At 37.8% G+C, this 22,437-nt stretch overlaps 1 protein-coding gene across 1 annotated transcript in view; it reads right to left on the bottom strand.

Moving 5' to 3' along the window:
• Positions 1–230: 230 nt before the first annotated feature.
• IL1RAPL1 (interleukin 1 receptor accessory protein like 1) overlaps positions 231–22,437 on the bottom strand; it is a 695,400-nt gene continuing 673,193 nt past the window's right edge. Inside the window, exons 9-10 of the mRNA XM_070366609.1 lie at positions 1,392–1,562; positions 231–949 (exon numbers count right to left, since the gene is read on the bottom strand). Of these exons, the coding sequence (XP_070222710.1) occupies positions 231–949; positions 1,392–1,562 (890 nt within the window). The remainder of the gene's footprint in view (positions 950–1,391; positions 1,563–22,437) is intronic.

The following is a 22,437-nucleotide window of genomic DNA, read 5'->3' on the forward strand; positions in this document are numbered from 1 at the left end:
AAGTCAAAAAATGTAATGGTAAGAGACATGGTAAAACAGGAAGACACTGATGCTACAAAGAAATTGCAAAAAACATATGTACAAGACCCTGTTTTTCCTCATGTTCTAGAGATTGTAATGCATGTTTTTGTTTTTGTTTTTTAAACAGCAGCAGTCGAGGATTTAGTTCCAGGCACTGGACTGCAGACTCTACTCAAACTCCCAGGGACGGGGTGTCCCTTGCTTTTCTGTCACCAGATCACACTGGATATACTGGTCTCCCGTGGCAACAGCGGCAGGATGGCACTGTTTGTGTGGGCCTCGTCTGGATTCTGCTCCCTGCTCGATTTTGTCTGTGGCCGCTGCCCGTTGATGAGTGTCATAGGGATGTTACAATAGGTATGCTGATTGCCTATGGAGGTAAGAGGCAGGGTGCCAGTAGGAGGTACGTCATACTCGTAGCTTCGGTAGTAGTGTTTCTGACGCATTTGTGAATGGTAAGTGTTGTGAAAGGTGGATCGGAGATCTGGATGGGCAGTGGCTAGAGCTGTGGAGGTGGCGGCAGCCATGGAGATGGCTGAGACAGTCTGCAGCTCCCCAAAAGGCCCCTGCTCACTAACATCTAAAGCCTGCTCATGTGTAATGGGTTCTATCCTCTTAAAAGGCATTTCGTATTGTAAACGTTTCCAGAACTTAGAGTTCAACTTGTTGCATTTTGGTCCATGCCACTTAATAACGGTCAGGAGCTTGATGGTGTGCTTGAGGGCCTCCACCTCCTGGTAGTTCATAATTCCTCGTAGTTCACTGCACTCGATGAGTATCACTTTAATTTCTCCAGTCACAAGCATGTTTCGAAGTCTGGTCTCCAGCTCAAAGATGCTCCAGCCTCTTCTGACTACGTAATTTGGGGTCATGACAATAATCAGCCGCTTGCTCTGATCTACACACCTTGCCACATCTTCAATGTATGCTACAACAGAGAAAAGGGTTTATCAGAATAAGTAAATTGAACATTTGGTCCAGAAAGCCCCAATGGATTCTCTTTCACACAGGAAAATGAGAATTGTTGGTTGTTAGGTAAACCCTTGAGAAGATGAAAATAGCCAATGATCACTTAGAATAGAGGATGGAGCTTTTGCTTCTCTCAGTGATTGAAATATTTTCCCAGGTACAAATCTCTCATTTGGTTTTTTTAAATGTCAAGGCTCATAATATGAGACGCTTTATAGAATAGTGGAAGTGGTTTCCTCAGGGGTATCAAAACTTATTTTTCATTTGAACATATCATGCCATTTCTTTCTTGAGAAACTGACAGATGTAGAAGAAGCAAAAGTTAAAATTTTGTCTAAAAATGATGACTACACAGACAGATACAAGGACACACACACTCTTAAATGAAAACATGAACTTACTTCCAGTTGGGATTAAATCTCTATCTGGTATAAACAACTTATATCCATAATGCTTTTCAAGCATATCAGGAAGGATTTCAAGAGCAAAGCGTTCTTCTTCCCCAGTCTCTTGATTCCACTGGTCAGGATCCACTTTGGTATATGATAAGTATGCATCGTAATCTTTATTATCTGTCAAGAACATTACAGAGTAAAGCTGAAGTCACTACTCTACAAAGAAATCAATAGGACATGAGAACAATCACCTTATTTCATAAGTATCTCCAAATGTCCCATTTCTCGGAGACCAGAGGAAGAAGTTTTTATTAATTTTCATTAATAATTCAATAATGCCAAGTATCATGGAATGAATTTGGGGGTATAAAGGAGTTATATTTTGTTGTTATTAAGACAGTAGGAGAAAAATTAATGAAAACAGCTATGAAATGTTAACATTAAACATTTTTGATGCACAGATCATAGAGAATTTTGACAGCTTATAATAGCCACATATTTAGATAATATGTTCTTATTCTACATAATTGTACATTTCACCTAATCCTTCCTTTGATGATTTTACCCTGTTGAAAAAAAAGAAAGAAAATTGAAATTGGCTTGGCTGGCTTGAGGAATGGTTTTTAGGTTGTGTGCATTGTGCTGATTTTCTTTTGGGGAAAAGATAAAACTTGGAATAATTAATTTTTCTTTGGGAGCTGGTTCTTGGAGTTCAGTATTAAGACTATTAATGTGCTGAATTATTATAGAAAAACATATTGTTTTCCTGATCTTCACTTATCTTACATGTAAATTACTGCCTAATTTTATTTCATTATGTTAATCAGTTTGACTGAAAGAATCAAAAATTATAATACAAATGAATTAAACAGTTCTAAAATTTGATTTCTTTCCTCATTCTTCTCCATTTTTACATGAGAACCCTTCAAATATTTGATGACTACTATTGTGCATTATCTTTATCTTAGTGTAAACATCCCAAAATTCTCATTTGTTTTTTCTTAGAACAAGAAGTCATTGATCTTCTTCTGCAGAATCTCATCTGTCAATTTCCTTTTCAGAGTGCGATATCAGGATTCATAATTCACCTCAATTCTAAATACTATCAGTAGGCTGTGTCTATCAATATCAATATGCTTAGGTCTCTTTTGTGCTTCCTTGATGATTGTCATTGTATTATTTGATTATTAGATCAAGTTGAGTTGAAACATTCCTATATTTCAGAACAAAAAGATCTTGGCATTTGGTATAGAAAATTTTAAATATTTGGGATATAAAATATCAAAGATAGAGGGGCATCCATGACTTGCTCTGGGTGGCTCTGGGACACTCCTTTTGACTTCAAAGACACTAAAACTCACTTCTGAAGGTACATATGTATGTTCATTTAGTAGTCTGATAATCCTGAGCTACCTAGAAGTCATTCTATAGCTTGTTATGGAAAACTCAGAGAACTGTTTACTTCACTTAAGGTTAACACAGGCATATAAGAAACTAGCAACTCTACTATAGGATCCCTGGGGAAATAAAAAAACCTTAAGCTATGGAAAACTTTTTAAAAGCAACTTACAGGTAATAAAAAAAAAGTAATCATCCCAATCATGTCATATTTGGGTATTTGTCATTTTCTTTATTCTTTAAGCAAGATATAGTTGTACACAGTAATTCAATTTTCACAAAAATGATAATTATATTTATTATACCATATATATGCAGATATGCCAGTGGTCTATAGTGGTACCACTCTGTTGATGTAAATACTTGACTAAGAAATAATAGAAAATAGCACACAATAAAGCTACAATATAATACCAGTTAATATTTAATTAAAATGTCCATTTATTAGATAATCACATGCTATATCTATGAGATAAAATCTTCCTTCACAATATGGGTCAGTAACTTCCAGTCTAGTAGAAGATGTAGACAAGTCCACAATCTACTTCCAGAGGATAAATATGTTGCAAAGAATAGTACAAGCGTCATGGGCCAATGGGAGGACTCTTTAAGCCAGACTGAAGATTGCAGAATGATTTCATGCATATACTATTCTTTTTCTGGGATTATTTCTCTTCTAATTTTTTACAACGTACTATAAAGTACTGAAGTTTGCCCCAATCTGGGATGGGTAATGACTAGATCCTCATTTTTCACCTTTTGTCTTGTATAGGCTCAAAAGCATTTGAAAACCAGATCAATATGAACACCAAAGAGAATAGCGCACTTATGACCACATGTAAACAACTGGTCCACCAATACTAGTAAGTTCCAGATGGATGTCACTTTTGCTTACATGACACTGTTTCTGGTTCTCCTGCCTCATCCATGGACATCTCTCTTCCAATTCATAAATGCTATCATTTCTTAAGATGTTTCCTGTGGCCTGTTTCATTTGTCTCTCAGCCTATGTTCCCTTAAAAATCTTTTTCTCCCATTACATCAACAACCACGTCTATGTAGATGTCTCCCTAACTTAGATGTCCAATCTTGTCTTCTTTCTCATGAACCTGTAACCTGGACATTCAACATGTTCACAGCCAAACAAACTTTCCACCTCAAGCTTTGTTCTTCATGTTTTATTTCACTTAAATTTTAGTAACATAAGAATCTCACGTCTATAGTCTCTAAATGTCAGATGCATGTTCCATTTATCTCTTTTCATTATCAATAATCTCACAGCCATTCACTGGTAAAAATCCTTTGGATTGTTTCCATATAGGGTGAGGTCCTACTCTCTCCTCAGCTGCTATAATTATATTTTATTGGGTCTTTCCTCTCTGTTTCCTTATTCTTCTGGCCCATTCCACATAGAATCAGAAAATTTATTTTTTCAAACCTCACAACTGATTACATTTATGGTAGCTTGAAAAATACTTATGGCTACCCATTGTCAAAAAGCCAGCAGCTATCTCTGCAGTTGGTTTCCTTTCAATTTGAGTCTGATATCTTTGAGTTGAAGGTGATCTCTTTTACCACATATTATATTATTGTGCTCACATCTTATCTTCTTTCTTTGACCACAAGATCCTTGATTCAGATATATGACTAGGGATTAGTAGATGTTCAAACATATCTGTTGATTAAATGAATGAATGGCCTCTAGTTTGGGTATCACATGACATATATCTATGGCTAATGGAGAGATTTTCTCAAGATTTGGGCCATTTCCTAGGAGAGGTGGCTTTGGTGATACATACTCCAAGTTGCCTGGACTCCTCAAGCAATTACTAGGAGTGACAGGGTCAAAGTTTAGCAAAGTTTCTTTGGAATAATCTTGAACTGTATTTTCTTATTGTGACTCATTGAAGGCTCAGAGTCCTTGTAAGCGTCTCTGAAAAAGTGGTTTTCATACTTAAGCATGAATGGCAACAATTTGGAAGACTTGCTAAAATACAGACTGATAGGCCCCACCTCTGGAGTTTTCCATTCAGAATATCTAGAATAGGTCCTTAGAATTGCAATTTATAGAAAACTCTCAAGTGATAATTGATGCCAGCCCAGGGACAACACTTTGAGAAACTTTGCTTTACAACAGAGTATAGGTACTCCAGGCATAGGTATTGGAGCTTCCCAGGTAGCTCAAATGGTAAAGAATCTGCCTGTGATGCAGGAGACCTGGGTTCAATCCCTGGGTTGTGAAGATACCCTGGAGAAGGGAATGGCAACCCACTCCAGTATTCTTGCCTGGAGAATTCCATGGACAGAGGAGCCTGGTGGGCTACAGTCCATGGGGTTGCAAAGAGTCGGATATGACTGAGTGACCAACACTTTCACTTTCATAGGTACTCCAAGGTCTCAAAGGTATCAAAGAAGTGCAGTCAGCTGCCAGGTAACTGATCAAAAGTATCACAAAGCCTACACACTGCAGCCTCAGCTTCATGATAAGGGGACTTGATACTTACAAGATATGTACTCTATTTTATCTAGAAATGAGATGAAAATCCATGAAAATCCACACTTTCATCAAAAAGGGGATAAATTCGTACCTAGACTGATATAGTCAGTAACCATATTAAGATTAAATGAACCCCAGGAATAGGTACTGTGGTCTCAGTCAGTTTTCTATCTCTTTAGGTCATCTGGATGAGTTTGCAAGATTTAAGCTAACATCCCCCAGGTAAAAAGGAGATGTTCACATGGAGGTTATTCTGGTAAGAAATAGAACTAAAAGGCCCCTTGCAAGCAGCTACAGCAGCATCCTTTCTCAAATCAATGGACACTTGATTGATATCTAATTTCTCTCCCCAGAGTCTATGTCAGTGCAGTACTGGGCTAGGCATTTATTTGCCAACAGAAGCAAACTCCTGATTTGAAAATTTTCAAACTGAAAATACCATGTCATATATCATGCTAAATGCAATAACATTTACTGAGTCAAAAACATATGGATTCTAAGGTTTCTGCTTTTTTCTCAGTTACCTGCTGAGTCAGAGTCATGGGAAATATCTCTTAGATATGTTCTATGTCTGTAAGAATGCATATTGACTAATCTTAATGTGTATAAGAAATTGAAAATGTGAGATTTTTATAATCATAGAAAAAAACAAAATTATGCTAAGATTTTTAAATGATAGGACTGTGATCTTTCAAATTCAACTTAAGTTTATAAATAGCTGAAAATGAATTAAATGTCATAGAAGGATAGTACCACAATCTATATCTTATTCTGAACTTTATTCTGTAAATTTTATTTTCTGTAATTTAAACCCTCAAGTATAATTCTGTTGACTGCAGAGATGGAAAGCAGTTGACATACACACCTTTTCTAATAATATTTATAGGTTCTAATATAGTCATTGGTTTACTCTTTCCATGATTTTCAAGAGATTCTCACTGTAATGTCCCACAAAAAAAGAAAAATAGGAATGAAGTCATCAAGATGGTCAAATAAGATATCATTTGCATGTATCCTCTCTTCTGCAGCACAGAGCCAGTCCTGTCCACCCAAGGACCCATCCAATGACCAGGTATTAGCCCTCCCAGTGACCTGGTGGGAGCCATACCCATCCACACTCCTGATAGTGGGTCCACCAACTGAAGACACAACTGTGGATCCTGAAGTGAAAACCGTCCAAGTGCTATACTACTGAACAAGGTTCTAGAGGTATTCCTATCCACCCAGAGACCAGATAGGACCCATGTGAACCTGAGCTCCAACCCAGTATGATTAGGTTTCTGGAAGTAATCGCACTGGCCTGGGGAACAGACAGAAGAACTTTACCTGCTAAAGTCAGTCTTTAAATATTAGAAGAGATATTTGCTCTTTCAAATGTACAGACACCAATGCAAGGATACATGGATCACAAAGAATCAGGCAAATATGGTATCACCTAAGGAGATGGCTGGATGGCATCACTGACTTGATGGACGTGAGTCTGAGTGAACTCCGGGAGTTGGTGATGGACGGGAGGCCTGGCGTGCTGCGATTCATGGGGTCGCAAAGAGTCAGACACGACTGAGCAAATGAACTGAACTGAACTGAAGGAAAGTAATAATGTGCCAGTAACCAACACCTAAGAAATAGAGGTCTACAACTTGTGAGATAAAAAAGTAAAAATAATCATCTTAAAGAAAATCAGTGAAAATAAATACAGACAGTTTAACAAAGTCAGGAAAATAATGCATGAATAAAACGTGAAAGTCATGAAGTTGTGTCCAACTCTTTATGATCCCATGGACTATGCAGTCCATGGAATTCTCCAGGCCAGAATACTGGAGTGGGTAGTTGTTCCCTTCTCCAGGGGATCTTCCATTTAATAAAGAAACAGAAACCATAAAAAAGAACCAGACAGAAATTCTCAAGCTAGTAACCACTTTGGCTGGTGAATTCTACCAAATATTTAAAGAAGAATTAACACAATCCTTTGCAAACTCTTCCAAGGAAAAAATAAAAGAGGAGGGAACATATCCAAATGAATTTTATGATGCCAGCATTATCCTGATACAAAAACCAGTTAAGAATACTACAAGAAAACTACAAGTCAATATCCCTAATGAATACAGATACAGAAATTCTCAACAAAATACTAGCAAACCAAATTCAACTGTACCTTAAACAGATAATATAACATGATCAAGTGGGATTTATTCCTGGGATGCAAGGATGGATCAACATGTGCAAATCAATAAATGTGGTATACCACATTAATAAAATGAGGAATAAAAATCATATGATCCTGTCAATAGATTCAGAAAAAAGGATGTGACAAAACAGTTTATAATTTCATTATAAAAGCTCTCAAAAAGTTGGGTAGAGAAAGAAAATGCTTCAACATAATAAAGGCTAGGGGACTTCCCTGGAAGTCCAGTGGTTAAGACTCTGTGCTCCTAATGCAGGGGGCACAGGTTTGATCCCTGGCCAGGGAACCAAAGATCCCACATGACACATGGTGTGGCCAAAAAAATATGAACATAAAATATGAAGACAGTAGAATATTGTTTTGTAAAATATTATTCAGCCATAAAAATGAAGGAAATCTATTTTATTTGGGTGGGCCTTGAGGGCATTATGCTTAAGCGAAACAAGTCAGACAGAGAAAGACAAATATTGAATGATCTCACTTGCAATGTGGAATTGCAAAAGCTGAACTAATGGAAAAAGAGAGTAGAATGGTGGTTGTCAGGGGCTGGGAGTGGGGACATGCTGGTCAAAATAAATAAACTTCCAGCTATAAGAAGAATAATCTCTAGGGATACATAGAAACCCTGGTTAACAATACTGTATTATATACTTGAGTGTGGCAGAGAGTAGATCTTAAATGTTCTCACTACAAAAAGAAATATTTATGTGCAGTGATGGATATGTTAGGTAATGTTATTGTGGCAATCATTTCACAATGTATATATGTGTCAAATTGTCACATTGTACATCTTGAACGTATACAATGTTATATGTCAATTATATCTCAATAAGGCTGGGGGTAAAAAGAGAAACAAAAAATACCAAACCTAATCAATTAACTAGCTGCTTTGTTACTTTAAGTCAAACAACTAGTCCAGTAGAATTTTCTCCTTCAATTTACTGAATCAACTACTATGTTTTATAAAAAGATATATTTGAGGAGAAAAAAGCTTGGACACTGGAGAGTGAAGAAATAAAAATACAAATTAAAAACATTATTAAGAAATTTTGATGAGAGAAGGAAAATATAGAACTGTGTATCAGGAATAAAAAAAAGTGGTTTATAAAAATGATAAACATTTTTTTTTTGACATGTGAGAGGATATTAGTCAATTCTCTTTAGAAGGACTGAGAAGCCGAAGAATCCATGGATTGTTTTTTTTTTTTTAGAACAATAGAGCTTTTAAGAAAATGTAGAATGAAGACTCCCTTATCAAGATGAAGGTGGTGGCTATATTGAATGTGCACTAGGAAAGAGATTTACTGATAATATAAATGGCTTGAGATTGACATTCAGGTCTTTGGGAGTTTTTAACCTTTAAAAACCTATTGAATAGTTGTCAGATGTTATTGGCAGGTGGCCATTTCTTTTTAAAATTTATTTTCAAATATTTATAAGTCACATATGTGAAACTGACTAGTGACAGAGGCTATTATTCAACAAATGGATTACCAAAATGAGACTGGGGTAGGGTTCCATGATAAACTGTGTATTTCATTTTAAAGATGATTTTCTACATTTGCATGTAGTACATTAGCGGAGAATTATGTGATCATTAACAACTAGCATTGATATAATTTGAATAAATAAGAGATTTTTTAAAATTAAGTCATTTCTTTCTTGTATTTCAGACTTGACCTTCATATGTTTTCTTACATTTCCAACTAATAATTTTTCATAGATCTTTGAATAAAAAACATTATGCACATATTAATATTTTGATTTTGTGATTACTGAATGGCATTGTTTTAATAAATTCCACATTTCATGTCAATTCAGCCAGGGCAGCCTCTGACCATTATATTCTAAAATGAATCTGCTTGATTTTTACAGTTTGAAAATTTAACAATATTGTTCTAGTTTACATGTTTGATTACTTGGTACTCTTCTGGACTATTTGATTCCATAGGACCTTGAATACTGAAATGTGTCACTAATTAAAATATCTACGATATGATACACTGAAGGAAAAAAACAGCAGCTGAGCTTAAATTCAGACTGCCATTAATTTTATTTTACTCATTTGTGACTTCATTTCCAGATCTATAAAATTGCAGCTCCCTAAAGAATATGTCTGTGAAGAAAGCGGAGCACTGAAGAATTTATACTTTTGAACTGTGGTGTTGGAGAAGACTCTTGAGAGTCCCTTGGACTGCAAGGAGATCCAACCAGTCCATTCTAAAGGAGATCAGTCCTGGGTGTTCATTGGAAGGACTGATGCTGAAGCTGAAACTCCAATACTTTGGCCACCTCATGCAAAGAGTTGACTCATTGGAAAAGACTCTGATGCTGGGAGGGATTGGGGGCAGGAGAAGAAGGGGATGACAGAGGATGAGATGGCTGGATGGCATCACTGACTCGATGGACGTGAGTTTGAGTGAACTCTGGGAGTTGGTGTTGGACAGGGAGGCCTGGCGTGCTGTGATTCATGGGGTCGCAAAGAATCGGACACGACTGAGCGACTGAACTGAACTGAACTGAAAGAATATGTCTAGGATTAAATGAGTCTCCACCATACAGTGAAATGCTTGGCCCAAAGCAAGTATTCAGTAGATACTAGTTTCTTTCCTTTGAATCTTTAAGAGGACAGTGGGCAGCGTAGGTGGTAAAAGTCTTAATTAGGAGGGTAACACCATATTTGCTTGGGTTTACTTCTGTGTTCTCATTCTATCCCATTGGTCTACTTGTCTTTTTATGCCAGTATATATATATATATACACACACATACACACACACATACACACACTGTTTTGAAGTGCGATAGTAAAGTCAAGTCACTCAGTCGTGTCTGACTCTTTGTGACCCCATGGACTGTAGCTAACCAGGCTCCTCTGTCCCTGGGATTTTCCAGGCAAGAGTACTGGAGTGGGTTGCCATTTCCTTCTCCAGAGGATCTTCCGGACCCAGGGATCGAACCCAGGTCTCCCGCATTGTAGACAGACGTTTTACCATCTGAGCATGAAGTGTGATAACTCCTGCTTTATTCTTTCTCAGGATTTCTTTGGCTCTTTAGGGTCTTTCATGCTTCCATATTAATTTTAGTAGTGTATTTTCTACTTCTGTAAAAACTGCATCTGGACCCTTGATAGGGATTGCATTGCATCTACAGAAGGCTTTTGCTAGAATTGCCATTTTAACAGAATTAATTTTTTCAATCCATGAACACAGGATACCTTTCCACTTGTTTGTGTCTTCTGCAATTTCTTTCATCAATGCTTTGTAGTTTTGAAACTTAAACTCATGGAATAAAGACCAAACTTATAGTTATCAGAGGTGGAAGGTAGAAGAGGGAAAGTTACAAATTTCTAGTTATAAAATAAGTAAGTACTATGGATATATTGTACAGCATGACTATACCTAACACTGCTGTTTAATATACAGGAAAGTTGTTAACAGAGAGTAAATCCTATGAGTTGTCATCACAAGGAGAATTTTTGTCCTTTTTTCTTTCTTTTATTTTTATTGTATCTATATGAGAAGATGGATATTAGCTGAGCCTATTATGGTACTTTTTTCACAATACATGTAATTCAAACCATTAGGTTATATGCCTTGAACTTGCAAAATGATGTATGTCAATTATTTCTCAATAAAACTAGGGGAAAAAAGAAAAAAAGAGGGTAAGAGTTGGCAGCATACTATAGAGAACATGGGATTTGGAGTAAAAAGGCTTGATTCCTATCACTTAGCTTACGATTTTGAGTAAGGTATACACCAAAATCAGCTATATTGGTTTCTCCTTCTGAAACTCAAAAACACAGTCTAGATCGTTTATGTGTAGGCAAATTATCTAATTACCACCAGCAAAAAATACCCCCAAACAAACAAAAAACCCGAGGGTGTTTCTAAATGATTTTACGGAAGTACTGTGTGTCACAGAAGACAGTGTTTCATCATGAGGACAATGATTCCTGAAACACTTAATGCTATGCTATGCTAAGTCACTTCAGTCGTGTCCGACTCTGTGCGACCCCATAGACGGCAGCCCACCAGGCTCTCCTGTCCCTGGGATTCTCCAGGCAAGAACACTGGAGTGGGTTGCCATTTCCTTCTCCAATGCATGAAAGTGAAAAGTGAAAGTGAAGTCGCTCAGTCGTGTCCGACTCTTAGCGACCCCATGGACTGCAGCCTACCAGGCTCCTCTGTCCATGGGTTTTCCAAGCAAGAGTACTGGAGTGGGGTGCCATTGCCTTCTCCGGAAACACTTAATAGTAACCTTATAATTGAAGAAGAATGAAAAATAAATTCTATGACATAAGACTGTATAGATACCAATTTATTTCAAATGCTTTAAATGGAGCAGTTCTTCATATTTTCCAGGGTCAGTGGGTAGAGATTACGAAAGATTGCTCTGACTCACTTTGTCCAATATCTGTAATAATTCTTAAAGTAGAACTAGAAGAGATCTCTTTCTTTATCTTTAAAATAGGAATCATATTAGTTATTATAGTCTTTGCATAAGCTTGCCCTGCCAAGCCCTGCCATCATTATGAATAAGCACATCCCTCAAATCCCATACACAGGAGATAAAAGCTAAAGAAAGCACTTTATAATCTGAGAAAAACAAACAAAAAGTAGATTCACCCTGTCTAGCACAAGATCCACCCCCCCAAATGAAGTCTTAAGCTTGTTCCCATAAGTTATACCTTAATGAAATCTTACATAGTACCTTACTGACATCTACCAAAACAATCATCAGTGTAAGACAGCTTACTCTTTGCTGTTTTCTTTTATTCATAGACTATAACATTATAATCTTGTTTTTCTTTAAATATCTGTTATATTTTTTTATTTGTAGAGTCAATTCTAAAATCTAGACATCCTTGAAAGATTTTTGGAACAATTCTTTTATTCATGACTTTTAGCCTTTTGTTCCCATAAATAAACAAATGTGGTATGAAATCTTGAATTCATAATGCTGTACAAGTAGTAAGTATTTACTAGTAAGTGCTCATCATTCAAAGTGAAAGAGCTATAAAAATGATGTGCCTGAAGTGCCATTTTAGTATAGATGAAGGAGAAAATGACTACATCTTGGGATCATGAGGGGAATCTCTGTAAGTTAGGGAGAACCATTAGCTGTATATGAAAGAGGAAAAGAGAAGGGAGGGAGAAGAGACAAGAAGGAAGGAAAGAAAGAAGGATGGTCTATCTTTACACAAACATTTAAACAGAGTGGAAGGGAAATCCCAGTCAGAGGCATGTAGGGGCAAATTAGTCTGATGTTATTGGGATAACAGTATTTTCTTTGTAAATATGCTGGCAAATATGGTGAGACATCATATTAGTGTATATTCAGCTCTAGAGACAGTAGGTTGCTTTTATCAGGATGGTCAGCTAGCATTTAATTAGAATAAGGGAACACTCTAGAGCCACTACAAACACTTCACCTATCATTATTTCTGATCAAAAGTAGATGCTTCATAAATTAGCACAATGGATATTAGAAATCAAGTTTCACTGCTAAAATTAGTGACTTTTTTACTAAGTATAGTGGATTTTGGAAACGGACCCTCAATGTTGAAATCAGTGCTACTTAAGACATATGCCCAAGAAATCATAAACAAAATGAAAAGACAGCTAATAGAATGGGATAAAATATTTGCAAATGATGCAATTGACAAGGGATTAACTTCCAAAATATCCAAAGAGCTCATAGAGCTCAATAAAAAACAAACAAACAAACAATGAACAATTCAATCATAAAATGGGCAGAAGACTTAATGGATATTTCTCCAAAGAAGACATACAGATGGTTAACAGGTATATGAAAAAATTCTCAACATTAGTAATTATTAGAAAAATGCAAACCAAAACTACAAAGAGGTACCACCTCCCACCTGTCAGAATGGCCATCATTTAAAAAAATCTACAAATACCCAATGCTGGAGAGAGTGTGGAAAACAGTAACCCTCCTACACTGTTGTGGGGAATGTGGTACAGCTACTGTGGAGAACAGTACGGGGGCTCCTTAAAAAACTGAAACAGAATTACCATATGATCCAGCATTCCCACTCCTGGGTATATATCCAGAGAAAACTCTCATTCAAAAAGATACATGCACACCAGAGTTCACTGCAGTACTACTGACAATAGCCAAGACATGGAAGTAAACTAAATGTCCATCGACAGATAAATGGACAAGGAATATGTCCACATACACATACATGCATACAATGGAATATTACTCAGCCATAAAAAGGGTGAAATAATACCATCTGCAGCAACATGGATGGATCTAGAGATTATCATACTAAATGAAGTAAGCCAGACAGAAAAATACAAATACCATACGATATCACTTATGTGTGGAATCTAAAAAGAATACAGATGAAGTTATTTACAGAACAGGAATAGATCCAGAGATAGAAAACAAACTTAGGGTTATGTGAAAGTGGGGGAGGGATAAATTAAGAGTTTGCAATTAACATACATGCTCTACTATATATAAAATAGACAAATAAGGATTTACTGTATAGCATAAAGGGAGTACGTCAAGACTGTATATTGTCACCCTGCTTATTTAACTTATACGCAGAGTACATCATGAGAAACGCTGGGCTGGAAGAAGCACAAACTGGAATCAAGATTGCCGGGAGAAATATCAACAACCTCAGATATGCAGATGACACCACCCTTATGGCAGAAAGTGAAGAGGAACTCAAAAGCCTCTTGATGAGAGTGAAAAAAGTTGGCTTAAAGCTCAACATTCAGAAAATGAAGATCATGGCATCTGGTCCCATCACTTCATGGGAAATAGATGGGGAAACAGTGGAAACAGTGTCAGACTTTATTTTTTTGGGCTCCAAAATCACTGCAGATGGTAACTGCAGCCATGAAATTAAAAGACACTCCTTGGAAGAAAAGTTATGACCAACCTAGATAGCATATTAAAAAGCAGAGACATTACTTTACCAACAAAGGTCTGTCTAGTCAAGGCTATGGTTTTTCCAGTGGTCATGTATGGGTGTGAGAGTTGGACTGTGAAGGAAGCTGAGTGCTGAAGAATTGATGCTTTTGAACTGTGGTGTTGGAGAAGACTCTTGAGAGTCCCTTGGACTGCAAGGAGATCCAACCAGTCCATTCTAAAGGAGAACAGCCCTGGGTGTTCCTTGGAAGGAATGAAGCTAAAGCTGAAACTCCAGTACTTTGGCCACCTCATGAGAAGAGTTGACTCATTGGAAAAGACTGATGCTGGGAGGGATTGGAGGCAGGAGGAGAAGGAGACGACAGAGGATGAGATGGCTGGATGGCATCACCGACTCGATGGACGTGAGTTTGAGTGAACTCCGGGAGATGGTAATGGACAGGGAAGCCTGGCGTGCTGTGATTCATGGGGTCGCGACGAGTCGGACACGACTGAGTGACTGAACTGAACTGATAGGGAACTATAATGAATATTTTGGAAGAACCTATATGGGAAAAAAAATCTGAAAGAGAATAAATATATTTATGTGTGTATATACATATACACATGAAAGTAGAAAGTGAAAGTGAATTCGCTCAGTTGTGTCCGACTCTTTGCGACCAGTGGACTGTAGCCTACCAAGCTCCTCTGTCCATGGGATTCTCCAGGCAAGAATACTGGAGTGGGTTGCCATTTCCTTCTCCAGGGGATCTTCCCGACCCAGGGATCAAACTCAGGTCTCCCACATTGCAGGCAGACCCTTTAACCTCTGCGCCACCAGAGAAGCCACATATAAAACTGAATCACTTTGCCATACACCTGAAAGTAACACAACATTGTAAATCAACTATACTTCAACAAAAAAAGACATGAGTAACTTAACATCATTTAGAGACACATCCCACTCCTCAGATGTCTAGTGGGGCCAGAGACCTTTCCGCTTAGGGAAAGTGTTTCAGACTTGATTCTAAATGGTCCTGTGTCCTAATGAAGAATATTCCTTTTGGGTTTCTCATACATCCAGATTTATTTCAGAAAGAATTTTAAAAGTTATATGTAATAGAAAAGACAGTAAATATTAGGGAAATTTTTGAAAAAATATAGATATAACATCTCAAATTATAATGCCCTACAATGTTGTTTTCATGTCTGAATAGTACCTTTCAGTTCTTATCAACATGGACACATAGCTCTCTTCAAAGCTGATCATCATAGTATACAAATCTTTTTATATTCTGCTTTTCATTGAATACCATGACAGTTTTCTGTATCATATGTAGTTCCCAGTTGATGAGGAATATTCTTAGACATCAACAGATGGTTAGCCTAATCCTGACACTGGGATTGTCACATGTGCCTCAGGGGCAAGGTTTTTTTGGGAACTCTCACAAACATTCATGTGACACAGAGTTGGAACTTCTTCAAGTTGATAGGATAGGTTAAATATTTGTTTATTAAGAAATGTATATGCAGCAGAATTTGTCCAAATTTTCTTTCAATATTTTATGGAATCAAGGTGGTAGAGTAGTAATTAATCTTCTCCTACCCCTAACCATTAGAGTTAGCTCATTTACCAAAGGGACCTGAGAATTATGGGGAACTGCATTGTCTTGGGCCCATTCTCAATAGCTGTGTTTGTCTAAAGACCAGCATCTCATTCTAACTGGGAACTATGTATGATCAGATTCTATGGGGTTGGCAAGGCTACACATGTTTAGTTGGGTTACCCTGTTACAGTAGGTGTTTTCTGAACTAAGAAAGCTTTCTGCTCTGGCAGGAAGAAATACCAATAATCATAACCAGGAGAAGTATCAATAATCTCAGATATGCAGATGACACCACCCTTATGGCAGAAAGCGAAGAACTAAAGAGCCTCTTGATGAAAGTGAAAGAGGAGAGTGAAAAAGTTGGCTTTAAACTCAACATTCAGAAAACGAAGAGCATGGCATCTGTTCCCATCACTTCATGGCAAATAGATGGGGAAACAGTGGAAACAGTGACAGACTTTATTTTGGGGGCTCCAAAATCACTGCAGATGGTGACTGCAGCCATGAAATTAAAAGACACTTGCTCCTTGGAAGAAAAGTTATGACCAACCTACGCAGCATATTAAAAAGAAGAGACATTACTTTGGCAATGAAGGTCCGTCTAATGAAAGCTATGGTTTTTCCAGTAGTCATGTATGGATGTGAGTTGGGCTATAAAGAAAGCTGAGCACCGAAGAATTGATGCTTTTGAACTGTGGTGTTGGAGAAGACTCTTGAGAGTCCCTTGGACAGCAAGGAGATCCAACCAGTCCATCCTAAAGGAAATTAATCCTGAATATTCAATGGAAGGACTGATGTTGAAGCTGAAACTCCAATACTTTGGCCACCTGATGTGAAGAACTGACTCATTTGAAAAGACCCTGATGCTGGGAAAGATTGAAGGTGGGAGGAGAAGGGGACCACAAAGGATGAGATGGCTGGATGGCATCACCGACTCAATGGACATGGGTTTGGGTGGACTCCAGGAGATGGTGATGGATAGGGAGGGCTGGCGTGCTGTGGTTCATGGGGTCACAAAGAGTCGGACATGACTGAGTGACTGAACTGAATGTTCACTATATTCTGAAGAACTATCATCTTCTAAGACACTATTATATATGTCATCCAGATGATCAGAGAAAGTATCTGCATAAAATTCACTGAAAAGTCCTTTACTCAAAATTTTGTGATGTGGCATTTTTGAAAGTTTTATGGTAATAAACTTGCATTTATAATACACAGAAGGTTGGGATAAAAACTGAACAGAGCAAAATATGAATGATAACAATAGTCGTAAGTTGTATAATGAACCCTTGATTAACTTAAAGCTCTAAAAACTATGCACAGTCATGTTAATTGTATCACTCTGTATAAAAATATATTGATATATCTCTGGTCAATAATGCTGGGGTAACAAAAGATGTGTTAATATGTCTCTTGTTAATAATGTGTTAGCTGATCATGATAACTAATTGGAAATGGCAGATGGAGAGGAAGTGAAGCAAATGAAGTAAAGAATGATACAGAGAATTGAGATGTAAAACGGAAAAGGTAAGGAATGAGTGTGGGGGATGGGTGATGCAAAAGCTGGCCTTGGTTCCTATCATAGTGTAAAAAAACCAAAAGGTTATGAGAAAACGATAATAAAACAAGAGAACTTGGAGAAAGACATTTAAGAGTAATTTGTACATTCGTACACAAATGCAGCTGTAGACAGGGTTGTACATATTATCCAAAAAGGTGGTGCTGCAGAATTAAAAGAGAAATGCTAAGGCCCGTGTCTAGGGAAAACATTACAATGTAAGGTTGTGTAGAAGGGTACAAAGACTGATGTGAACAAACCAAGAGAGCAAAGCATCAATATGTTTCATCTTAGAAAAATAGAATCTTTCTGATACAAAACTGATACAGTCAGATAATGCCTATTGTAAAGACTTGAAAGGAACTGACTGAATGTGTCCAGATGCCAAACAGTCCATCTCCCAGTCTGATACAGTGATGGATATTAGGAAAGTTTGGGGATTTAGACGGGGTTTCAATTCTGTCTTTCTGGTTGTATGATTCTCTGAGTATCAATAAAATAGTCAACACAACACTTGTCATTTAATACATACTTAAGAAATGGTCAGTGAATCTGTTATTAACAATCACTGTAATACTGCTGCTGCTACTGCTGCTAAGTCACTTCAGTCGTGTCCAACTCTGTGCGACCCCATAGATGGCAGCCCACCAGGCTCCCCTGTCCCTGGGATTCTCCAGGCAAGAACACTGGAATGGGTTGCCATTTCCTTCTCCAATGCATGAAAGTGAAAAGTGAAAGTGAACTCGCTCAGTCGTGTTGGACTCTGTGCAACCCCATAGACGGCAGCCCACCAGGCTCCTCCATCCATGGGATTTTCCAGGCAAGAGTACTGGAGTGGGGTGCCATTGCCTTCTCCATCAACAGTGCAATAGTAGATATTTATTCAGTTATAACAATGTGTAGAAGAATCCAAGGAGATGCAACTAAAGTTCAGTAAATCTAAACTCTAAACATCTAAACTTAAATCCCTTACGATTATACAGTGTAAGTGACAAATAGATTCAAGGGATTAGATCTCATAGACAGAGTGCCTGAAGAACTATGGACAGAGGTTCACGACTTTGTACAAGAGGCAGTGATTAAGACCATCCCCAAGAAAAACAAATGCAAAAAGGCAAAATGGTTGTCTGAGGAGGCCTTACAAATAGCTGAGAAAAGAAGAGAAACTAAAGGCAAAGGAGAAAAGGAAAGATGTACCCATTTGAATGCAGAGTTTCAAAGAATAGAAAGGAGAGATAAGAAAGTCTTCCTCAATGGTCAGTGCAAAGAAATAGAGGAAAATAATAGAATGGGAAAGACTAGAGAGCTCTTCAAGAAACTTAGAGATACCAAGGGAACATTTCATGCAAAGATGGGCACAATAAAGGACAGAACTGGTATGGACCTAACAGAAGCAGAAGATATTAAGAAGAGGTGGCAAGAATGCACAGAAGAACTATACAAAAAATATCTTCATGACCCAGATAACCACGATGGTGTGATCATTCACCTAGAGCCAGACATCCTGTAATGTGAAGTCAAGTGGGCCTTAGGAAGCATCACTATGAACAAAGCTAGTGGAGGTGATGGAATTCCAGCTGAGCTATTTCAAATCCTAAAAGATGATGCTGTGAAAGTGCTGCCCTCAATATGTCAGCAAATTTGGAAAACTCAGCAGCAGCCACAGTACTGGAAAAACTCAGTTTTCATTCCAATCGCAAAGAAAGGCAATGCCAAAGAATGCTCAAACTACCACACAATTGCACTCATCTCACATGCTAGCAAAGTAATGCTCAAAATGCTCCAAGCCAGGCTTCAACAGTACATGAAGTGTGAACTTCTGGATGTGCAAACTGGATTTAGAAAAGGCAGAGGAACCAGAGATCAAATTGCCAACATCTGCTGGATCATTGAAAAAGCAAGAGAGTTCCAATAAAAACATCTACTTCTGTTTTATTGACTATGCCAAAGCCTTTGACTGTGTGGATCACAACAAACTATGGAAAATTCTGAAAGAGATGGGAATACCAGACCACCTTACCTGCCTCCTGAGAAACCTGTATGCAGGTCAAGAAGCAACAGCTAGCACTGGACATGGAACAAAAGACTGGTTCCAAATTGGGAAAGGAGTACATCAAGGCTGTATATTGTCACCCTGCTTATTTAACTTTTATGCAGAGTACATCATGAGAAACACTGGGCAGGATCAAGCACAAGCTGGAATCAAGATTTCTGGGAGAAATATCAATAACCTCAGAAGCACCAGTGACATCATCCTTATGGCAGAAAGTGAAGAAGAACTAAAGAGCCTCTTGATGAAAGTGAAAGAGGAGAGTGAAAAAGTTGGCTTAAAGCTCAACATTCAGAAAAACAAAGATCATGGCATCCGGTCCCATCACTTCCTGGCAAATAGATGGAGAACAATGGAAACAGTGAGAGACTATTTTTTTGGGCTCCAAAATCACTGCAGATGGTGACTGCAGCCATGAAATTAAATTATGCTTGCTCATTGGAAGAAAAGCTATGACCAACCTAGACAGTATATTAAAAAGAAGAGACATTACTTTTCCAACAAAGATCTGTCTAGTGAAAGCTATGGTTTTTCCAGTAGTTATGTATGGATGTGAGAGTTGGACTGTAAAGAAACCTGAGTGCCAAGGAATTGATGCTTTTGAACTGTGGTGTTGGAGAAGACTCTTGAGAGTCCCTTGGGCAGCAAGGAGATTCATCCAGTCCATCCTAAAGGAAATTAGTCCTGAATATTCATTGGAAGGACTGATGTTTAAGCTGAAACTCCAATTCTGTGGCCAACTGATGTGAAGAACTGACTCATTTGAAAAGACCCTGATGGTGGGAAAGATTGAATGTGGGAGGAGAAGGGGATGACAGAGGATGAGTAGTTTGAATGGTATCATGGACTTTATGGACATGAGTTTCAGTAAGCTCTGGAAGTTGGTGATGGACAGGGAAGCCTGGCATGTCGTAGACCATGAGCTCACAAAGAGGTGGACGTGACTGAGCTACTGCACTGAACTGAAACTTTAGAATTTTCTACCATTCAGAATGTGACAAAAAATTATACTGGGAATTTATCATTTGTGTGAAATCCTTCATATCATTCAGAACAAAAACTATGTCCAAAATAAGGTTAATAGATAAAATGAGACTTGTTTAGGTAATATCTTTTCAAATAACTTCTACTGTGTTAATTGTGCAAATAACAGCAGGTCTTGAAGTTATGCTGAACATATCAAATTTTTAAAAGGCTAAAAATAACAAGGGCTCAGTGTTCAATCAAATAAATGCTTTGAAAATAGACCTATATTCAAATCCCATCTTGGCCAGTTACAATAATATTAGTGGTATCTTCTTTAGTAAGTTATTTAACTCTGGGAGCCTCAGTTGCTTTATCAGTAAAAGAGAGATTATACTATTGACCTGAGTTTTTCTGAGGTTTACCAAAAATGACTTTAAGAAGGCCTAGTACTCAGCTTGATTCTCATTCAACAAGTACTCTGACATTGGCAATTTTCTCATATCTCTTTGAAGCAGTAGCAAAAAACTTAATAATCTGTATGAATGGGCAAGAAAGTTAGAAACAAAGAATAAATAGGCTAATCAGTACTTTAAAATGAGAAAAAAGCAGTCTTGCTGTAGCACAGACTTCACTGTAATGGAAAGGGGAGAAGGCTACAGAGAGGAGTGTTGCTGCTGCTGCTGCTAAGTCGCTTCAGTCGTGTCCGACTCTGTGCGACCCCATAGACGGCAGCCCACCAGGCTCCCCCGTCCCTGGGATTCTCCAGGCAAGAACACTGGAGTGGGTTGCTATTTCCTTCTCCAACGCGTGAAAGTGAAAAGTGAAAGTGAAGTCACTCAGTCGTGTCTGACTCTTAGCGACCCCATGGACTGCAGCCTGCCAGGCTCCTCCGTCCATGGGATTTTCCAGGCAGGAGTACTGGAGTGGGGTGCCACTGCCTTCTCCGAGAGGAGTGTTAGGGATGCTGAATAAATTGCTCCTCTTCACAAGTCTGACAGCCTACACTCTACCTGTGACTTATTCCAGAGGCCTGTGGAAATGTGGTAACACGGGCAATTGTTTCATTTTCCTTTGTAATGGTAAGTGAAAAATGGATAGTCAATAAAAAGAGATTATGAAAATGATCAAGAAATCCTGATCGTATGTACTGTTTATTGTCACTTCACATATGCTTCCTATGTTGCAAATTAATGTTATATATGAATCACTTTCAAATGACCAAAAAAGGAAAAAAAAACACAAAACTTTAGTCCACTAATGGGCAGTTTATGGAGCTCAATTTTAACAGATCCAAATTCTTCTTAGATTGTAAACATATTTATGACTGACCAGAGGCAAATAATAATAATGATTCTATGAAAACAATATTTACTTACCCAGTTGGAGAACAAGTATTAGATTTATTATTATGAAAACAACGTGTTTGTGCACTTCCCTCTCTGTGGGTCCCCACTTGGAATAAAAATTAGCCTGTCCAAATAAAGCTAAATAAACAGGGTTGAAAGACTGCTGGATGAATTTTAAAATACTCAGTACTGTTTATTATAACTGATCAGGCTAAACAAGAGACAAATTAAGATTCACTTCAAACCACTGAGCTATGGAGATGATTAAAAGAGACACTCCTTCCCTATACAGGAGTAAAGCTGGACTTTCAGTACTGATGACAAGGTGAGAGAAATGAACAATCTGATAACACTGTAGTCAGTGTTTGTAATTCAGAAGTGCTCTTTGGAACACCATTCTAAAAACGGTAGGTGTTGCTTTCCAATTTTCAGAGGATAATACCTATTGGCTCCAAAGCATCACACATAGCGTTCCATATAAAAGATGAATTTACAAACTGAACATTGAAAGACTCTAAGAGATGCTGCAAATGGTTATTCAGGTAACTTTTCT

This window comes from Bos mutus, chromosome X, assembly GCF_027580195.1.
Source record: "Bos mutus isolate GX-2022 chromosome X, NWIPB_WYAK_1.1, whole genome shotgun sequence".
Lineage (NCBI taxonomy): Eukaryota > Metazoa > Chordata > Mammalia > Artiodactyla > Bovidae > Bos > Bos mutus.